We start from the raw sequence: 8,503 nt of genomic DNA, 5'->3' as shown, positions 1-8,503 counted from the left end.
CTCTCTCTCTCTCTCTCTCTCTCTCTCTCTCTCTCTCTCTCTCTCTCCATCAGAGTCGGCGATATGACTCACTCTGAGGGTCCTCAGACGTCACCTCTCGCTTCACTCTCCAGGCTATTAAGTGAAAAAAGAAAAGAAAATGGAGAGTTGTTTTTCTTCTTCTTCCTTTTGGGTTCTTCGCTCGCTTTTTTTCAGTAGTTGCCGCAGAGCTGTCAAACAGGATTCGGGCTGTTTTCCCAAAACCTCTGCTGCAGCAGCTCAGTGAAACTTGAGTGTCTACGGGCTGTAATGCTTCTCCACAGTTTCCACTTGCAGAGCTGCACAGGGCCGACAGTAAATCAGAAGAACCGCCATTCTTTCCTTGAAACAAATTAATACTTCACATTTTCTGTGGCATTTTTCTGATTAATAATGTTTTTTTTATCCATTTATTCAAACTGAATAATCTGCTATCACCGTCCTTCGACCTTTATGTCTTTTCCTTTCATTTTTCTTAATTTTATTCAACACAACACACATTCCCACATTTCACTCTGCATGTATTATCAGGTGATTTTAGTGGGATAATACTCGTGCATCATGCTGTTTCTTTCTACACTGAATACCAAATCAGAGAACATGAAAGATAACTTAATGTATTCAGTTGTATTTGTCACTTTTAGGTTCGAAGGCTGCTGCAGAGAACAGAAGCTAAACCAGGAGAACACTTCAACTGTCAGGGTGCAAAATGATTTATTGAGTTTAGGTTCAGTGCAGACTAGGAACAGACTCCATAGCCCTTGTAGTCCAGCGATGGATCTTGTCTGGAGTGCGAGCACTGCAGGATGGCGTCTCAGCCTGACTAACACCACCTGTTGAGTGATGGCACGTATCGATTGAAAGGGAAAGTTGCCTCCTGATAGTGTTTCCTGTTTGTGTTTTCTTGTTAGAAGAGTGCCCTACTGTTCATGTAATTTGTGTAAAAATTCATAAATCATAGAATTTCTGGCAGACTAAATAGTCCTAGATAAACTGTAAATCAAAATTAGACGGAAGTTTCCTTGGACAGCTGTGCACATTATTTTAATATAATGGATACAAATCGCAGAAAGTTTACTTCGAGGCTTCGCAGAGACTTTTAAACAGGCTGTTGTTGGATCCGTCCTCTGGGTCTGAGTCTGCAGAGATACGGGGGGGATCAGTCTTTCTCTCTTCCCACAAAATGTAAGACTCATGTGCCCTTGAGCAAGGCCCTTTTCTCATCTACTGAAACCTCTCAGGGGTAAATCCTAACACTTTCTTGCAACTCCTCCACAGCTTATGTTGAGCTGTGCAGTTTTTTGGAGGTATCAGCGACCCACAAAGGTGCAGGTTTTGTATTCCAACCTCGACTAAACGCATCTCAACACAGGTACAGTATGTCGGTACCGTCAAAGAGCTGCTGGGTCCAGAACAGCCTCTGGCATCACCCACACACAAGCTAAAGTTAGCTGACGTAGGACTCCTCGTCCAAACTAAATCCTTATAAATAAATGAATCGGGAGTGTTCTCACCCAGCGTCTCCTTTTAGCCTCGTTTAGCTCGGATAACCCCCCCCCCCCTTGTATACAACCCGCCCAGCATCAAATGGCAGACAGACGTAGTGAACAGCTGAAGAGATATTTCCTTTAGGTTGCAGAGGACCGATGTTTGATTATGATTGATCAGGTAGACAGACATGCCTCTAAATGCGTATGTTGTCTGCTATCTGTGTAGGGAGGCAATTGTTTGTTTTGTGATAATAAGGAGATAATAAATCAGAGCAGCGTGTCTGTAAGCAGCCGTGAAAACCACATCAACACGTACCACACTTATGATATGATATATGATATAGTCTGGTGATGTGTGTTTCTTACTGTCAATGAAAGAACAATGAATTGATCCCACTGACAACTTTTGTTTGTATATCGAAGCCTCCATCAGATACACATCTGTGAGCCACACAGCTGCCCTGTGCAACGTATCCTCACAACGGTTCATATGTGAGACCTTCCAAAAAGTAAGTTTATTATGTTTTGAGGGATATAAGTGTGTTGGTGCGAGCCCCTGCAGCACAGAACCATGCTGGCAACAAAAACTAAGGTTTAAGGAAAAGATCGTAGACATAGACTGCACATCAGAAGTGGACGTAGCGGTCGTGATGTCACCCGTTGGTCTGTGGACTGTAGGAGCATTTTCTCATAGACTTCCATACAATCACACTTCTTTTTGCAACTAGAGGAGTTGCCCCCTGCTGGTCAGTAGAGAGAATGCAGGTGCTAAAAAGATGCTCGGTGCTCAAACACAGTTGATGGATGAAGTTTCCCTGATGTTGAATTTTTTAATGCCAGAGAATTCGTTTTGTTGCTGCTGTTAATGCAATATTTAAAAAATGTTTTTGTTTTGTTGCTTCTCATGTTTTTACTCTGGTAGTAAATGGGTTACAACTGCGTTTGGTGTGTTGCATTATGACAGTGAATTATCCGTGAATCCTTGAATCCATCTGGTCGTCAGCTCTCTCTGCTCTCACCTGTCAGCAATCTACTCATCAACTCCACAGTTACATCAACCCCGGCTTTCCTCCCAGCGCTCTTATTATCTCATCCACTCAGGCTAAACCTAGTGCGGTAACTTCCTTGTATCCTTGTAAACTACTCATTTGAGTCTGTTTCCTGTTGGATTCCTGTCCGGCCGCCATCTCTCACCTCCTTAAACTTAATTCTTCTACTCTAGGCCTACTACATTTATTTATATATTCCTAATTACTTTGAAGATTCAGATCAAAATACAAATAATTGTCAATAAACTATGTGATCTGTTACTTCAGTTATAAAGTAATTAAATTGAGCTCCACATTTTCCAGCTGCACCATTAAAGTGACAAACACATGAATGCATCACTAATTATAATCCAATACTATAACTTATATTATTCTGAATTAGGCCATGTTGCATAATGAAAGAATGATTTTACTTTACTGTACTCTACTTTGTGTATATGTTGATACTAATTAATTTGCAGAATACTTGTAGCAGAGTAATTCTTCACAAGCCGAGCGACATCTAGTCCCATTATGTTGGAGAGAAGTCAGATAAGTCTAACACACCAAAACAATCCAGATCGATAAATAGCACTACAGGTACGAGGAGAAATATGTTTTTGATTTTGGAGTTAACTGTCAGTAAAAGTAAAATGTCTGAGTACTTCTTCTTCCTCTGCTTTTATTCTTTGAGTTCATTTAAGGTTTTCTAAACTTCTAAAGCAAACAGACTTACAGTTTTTGTGATTGTCTTACTTTGCTTGTTAGCAAATGTTAGCATGTTTACAGCTAAACCAGGATGGTGAACATTACCTGGAACCAGGCGGCAACCTCCGGTTCTGCTGAGTGAAGCCGATGCTGAAGAGTCTCTTGAACCTGCATTCTCTCTAGTGACCATCAGGGGGCGACTCCTCTGGTTGTATAGAAGTCTATGAGAAAATGACTCTCCTTCTCTCTTGATTTATTACCTCAGTAAACATTGTAAACATGAGTTTATGGTCTCAATCTCTAGTTTCAAGTCTTCTTCAATACAGCATGATGTTCATTTATTACATTATGGTCCATTTAGAGTCAAACAGACCATAAAGCAGGGGATGCTTTAGGGCGGGCTTACTGTGATTGACCAGAGCCGTATACGGCGTCACAACGTCACTCCTTCGCATTCCAACTATGCTAACTCCTTTTCAGAGGTTGCAAACAGTCAAGATGGCGATGACCAAATCGCCGCTGAGATTTGTCCGTGTTTCTGTCTCACAGCTTTAACTCTTTCACAGTGTTCATCAGTTCATGGAAGTTAATTGTAACATTTTTGTTCGCCTTAATATCCTGTTGTATTTAGCGTCCGGTTGTACTCAGCTCAACCCTCTCGTCTCACTTCTGGTTACAAAACAAAACCCAACATGGCGACGGACAAAAAACAAGATGGCTACAGCCAAAATGCCTAACTTGAGGCTTCATAACGGCAGTCCACAAACCAATGTGTCTATTTCTGGAACACATCAGTTGGATTTTAACACTTAACCTGAGCTCTTAGTAAACTACTATCAGTTACAAGAATAGCGCATACTGGTTGTTTCCATGCTGTTTAGCATAAATATACAGCACAATTCTTTTTATTTAATTTCTTTCTTCTGATAGCGAGTCAAACCCCGAACTCACTCGGTGGTGACGTGTGAATTTTTATTATTCACGCCGACCCGAAGCCTCGAATGCTCTTTAGTTTGGATAAACAGCTCTGAACAACACGCCCGGAGTGAACCCCCCCTGAGTGCAGCTTGTTGATGTTTATCCAGCTCGGCAGCGAGTACAGTGGGAAGAAATTACTGTATGAATATAAATAAATATATCTGCAGTGTGCCTACGGGCTGTGGCATCATGGGATTACTTCCCCGGCCTGGATTCATGTCGCGTGGGCTTTCTGTGATGTGTGGTTTGCAGAGGTCTCCAGCCAGTGAAGCTGTCATAAGAGGCGTGTGAGGGTCACAGCGTGCATGTGCTGTGTTCACTGTAAGTCGCCGCGTTGCAGGCGAAGCTCCGGTTCTTCTGCCTACATGACATCGCTCGGTGCCAGGCGGCTAAATTAAGAGCATCAGTGAGCCTGATGAAATAAAAAGAGATGAAGGTTTGTCAGTCTCTCTCCACTCATCTCAGGTTAAATGGGAATCGATTGACGATCAGTGAAAAGTTGATTCTGTCTCTTTTAGCAGCTTTCTTTCATTTGCTCTCAATCTAATCCTCCCCTCAAGTCTCCTCTTTTTCTTTCCTTCTCTCCTCTTTTGTAGCCTCTTTTTCTCCTCTCTCCATTTTTCTTTCTTCTCTCCTGTATCATTGTATTCCTCTCCCTTTCTTGTCCTCTCCTGTTCCTTGTTTCCTCTCTTGTCTTGTCCTCTTTTTCCTTTCCTATCCCCACTGCCTCCTCTCCTCTCTTCTTTTTATTTTCCTTTCCTCTTTCTTTTCATTTTTATCTATTGTTTCCTCCTGTCTTTCTTATCCTTTCCGTGTAACCTGTTTACCTTTTGTTTCCGCTTCTCTATCATTGTTTCCTCTCTTCTTCTGTCCTATTTTTCCTTTCCTCTTTTGTCTCCTCTCTACTTTGTCTTTCCTCTATCATTGTTTCCTCTCCTCTCTTTCCTAACCTCTCCTCGTGTCTTGCATTTCTTTTCCTCTTTCCTCTCCTCTACACTTGTTTCCTCCCCTCCCCTCTTCTTTCCATGTCCTGTCTTGTTTTCTTTCTTTCCTTTTCTCTCGCCTTTCCTGTCCTCTCTTCCATTCTCTTCTCCTCTCTTCATCCCTCCCCTCTCTCCTCATGTCCTGCTATCTCCTTTTCCTCCCCTCGATACCTCTTTGCTTGTTTCATCTCCTCTTTTTCTTCTCCTCTCCTCTACCCTTGTTCCTTCTCCTCTTCCACCATCCTCGTAGACTCTCCTCTCTTTCGCTCTGTCCTCCTTTCATCCCTCCTCTTCACCCTGTCTTCTCCAATCTTCTCCTGTCTCATTTTCCCCTTTTCTCTATCTTCACCTCTCCTCTTTTTAATCTCTTCTTGTCTTCTTTGTATTTACCTCTAACTCCCTCCCTCCCCCTGCTGATCTCCTCTTATTCCCTATCCTCTCCTCTCTTTCTTTTCATTTACTTTCCTCTTGTCGTCCCTGTATCTCTCCTCCCACTCTCTCGCGTTGTGCCCTCCTCTTCTTCATTTCTCATTGCATTCATCCTCTTGTTTTTCTGTCCTCCTCTCCTCTTCTCACCCCTACATCTCCTTGTATTCTTTTTCCTTCTTTCCTCTCATTCTCTTCCTCCCACTCTTTCTCGTAGTGCCCTCCTCTCCTGTCTCATACCTTTCTCTCATCTCCCCCTTCATCCACCTCTCCTCCCTTCTCTCCCTCTCTCTCTCTCTTTCCTTCCTTATTTTCTTGGCCTTTTTCTTTCCTCTCAAATCCTCTTCTTCTCCTTTCAAGCATCAATTCTTCTCTCCTCTTCGTGCATTTCCTACTCTTTCCTTTCATCTCTCATCTCTAGCCTCCCTCTCTCTCTTCCTCCTCCTCCTCCTCTCTTCTCCAGCAGTGGAGGATCAGTGAACAGCAGCGGCGGCAGCAGCAGTGTCACTCAGCACGGCAACGACACGCATGAAAGTGAGGACGTCTTGTTTTTTTTGGTTTTCTGTTCTGTTCTCCTCTTCGTCCTCCTCTTCTTCCCATTCAGTCTTTTTCTTTTCGGCTGTTTCTTCGCTACTTTTCAATCCCTTCTTTCTGCCACATTGATCTCTTTCGGAGTGCAGCAGTATGAGGCTACCATGCATTCCAAATAGGGTTTCTGTTCTTGCTCCAACTTGCGCATGCACATGCTTTTCTATTTTTTTTGTCTCGCTTTATTTCCTTGCATCTCATTGGGAATAAGTAGGCGAGTCTTGTAGCTTTAGTGTGTCAACCTCTGGGCTCAGATGGGCTTTTAAATGGACATTTTAAAAGGTATGACTTTTTTTTTTTTTAATCCTAACTTAAATCCTGCAAATCCTGCTTTTGTTGCAGCAGGAACGCTGAGCGGTATGTTTTTAGATCAAATATGATATGAAATACTGACCACAGCTGTGACTTCTGAAAGGATTTTAAGACATGCATGTGCGTTTTTCTTATTTGAGAGATTTAAAATCTGATATTTTGAAGCCGGTGAAGGATGTTATTTGATGGTTTTATTCTGTAAACAAAGAGACATCTTTTTTTTGGCAGATTGTTTCACTGGCTTTGCTCTCCCTTTGTTTTTCTCTCATTCCTCTTCTCATTTTTGTACTTTCTGTCATTTTTTCACTGGCTGGCATGAAGATAATCTGTCCGCAGTGAACGCACTGGAGTCCAAACAGAAAATGGGGATATCATAACGCCAGACATTTAACCAGGATGGACCTATCGGATGTATTCACTGCCACAACGCCGGCCACTTCATCACCAAACTCTTCTTTGGAGAGCGTCAACCAGACCTCCTCTTCCTCGCCGAGATCTCCTCCTCTACCTCCTCACTCGCAGGTGGCGTCGGTGCTCATCGTGCTGGTGGTCACGGTCATCATACTGGGCACCGTGGTGGGTAACGTGCTGGTCGTGGTGGCGGTTTTCACCAGCCGAGCCCTGAGGCCCCCTCAAAACCTCTTCCTGGTGTCTCTGGCTTCAGCGGACATACTGGTGGCGACGCTGGTCATCCCCTTCTCATTGGCCAACGAGGTGAGGAAACAGACTCTTTGCCCTATGACTCCATTTTGCAGCTGATATTCACAAAGCAATCTGCAACGACAATTCGTGAAATAGTTACACAGACACAAATTGTCTGTTTTATGTGTCGCTCAGAAAATGACTTCTTTTTTGGCACATTACGTTACAAAACAAAAGTTAAGTTTCGACAACAAATATGAACATTAGGTTTAGGCAACAAAGCCGCTTAGTAAGGTCTTGAACGTTGATAGTGGTTCTTGTGGTTGATATTTCTGGATACCGTAAGTGGTCTTTGTCTTTGTCACTTGCTCCGACCGTTGCATCGATCCGTGGATGCGTTTCATTTGTGTGTCCATCACGAAAAAAAGAATCCTAATTGACTTTACATTGACATTTAGTCCTGAGCGACACACAAAAAAACCCGGACAATATGTGTTCCGGTACAAAAATGCAACCATAGACTATTTTATGACTTGGCATAATATTGGGCTGATCCATCAGTCATGAGACAAAAACCATAACCCTGCTGGTGGTGCTACAGGAAAAGTCAGAGGATCCCCAAAATCTTTAGGATTCATCCTCTGGGGCCCATTAATATCAGTGCTAAATTTCAATCCATCCAAGAAAATGTCAGCCCAATGGTAAAAAGTCAGTAGGCTTCATTTCATGACCTTTCATCCAATAGTTGATATATTCAGTCTGGAACAAACTGGTGGACCGACTGAGCCACACAGCTAGCATCGCTAATAATCCATCCAACAATTTAACACGTCACCCAACGCCACGTCTTCCTGCTGCAGCTCTTCTTCTGCAAAGAAAAAATAAGTAGGATTCACGTAGGACCTGTAATCTACATATTTCTAATACAAACACAATGGCAAAAAAACAAGAAAGCTTATTAATGGCATGTTTCAATGCAAAACCCATTATTAGATATCATTGTCTATACAACATTAGCAGATACAGTTCAGAAGTTAACACAAGGTGACGTTGAAGTGATGCATGGGCTTCTGGTGTTGGTTTGAGTTTGTTAGACGATTCTGATGTTGGCAAGTAAAAATTGTGCTTCATACACACTGACATCTTTGTACTTTGGCTGCAGGTGATGAAATTTGTACATTTTAGAAAGTTCAGACAGGACTACACCACCCTCAAACCCAGGCGAGAACCTCTTAAAAGTGAAGCCAATGCTTCATGTGTTAAAGCTGCATTCTCTCTGGTGACCACCAGGGGGCGACTCCTCTGGTTGTATAGAAGTCTATGAGAAAAT

The 8,503-nt window shown here is 42.6% G+C and overlaps 1 protein-coding gene across 2 annotated transcripts in view; it reads left to right on the top strand.

The window, feature by feature from the left end:
• The first annotated feature begins 6,028 nt into the window (after window positions 1–6,028).
• The window catches only part of LOC116384194 (alpha-2Db adrenergic receptor-like), a 9,975-nt gene continuing 7,500 nt past the window's right edge, over window positions 6,029–8,503 (top strand). The window contains exons 1-2 of one of the 2 annotated variants that reach the window (XM_031848659.1): window positions 6,029–6,165; window positions 6,853–7,245. In XM_031848659.1, coding sequence (XP_031704519.1) covers window positions 6,928–7,245 — 318 coding nt within the window. In that variant the 5' untranslated portion in view covers window positions 6,029–6,165; window positions 6,853–6,927. Of the gene's footprint in view, window positions 6,502–6,852; window positions 7,246–8,503 lie in introns of both variants that reach the window. The other variant, XM_031848658.1, reaches the window with a different exon arrangement.

This window comes from Anarrhichthys ocellatus, unplaced genomic scaffold (assembly GCF_004355925.1).
Source record: "Anarrhichthys ocellatus isolate YVR2014 unplaced genomic scaffold, GSC_Weel_1.0 scaffold8, whole genome shotgun sequence".
In the NCBI taxonomy this organism is placed as follows: domain Eukaryota; kingdom Metazoa; phylum Chordata; class Actinopteri; order Perciformes; family Anarhichadidae; genus Anarrhichthys; species Anarrhichthys ocellatus.
This window is presented reverse-complemented; position numbering and strand designations above follow the sequence as displayed.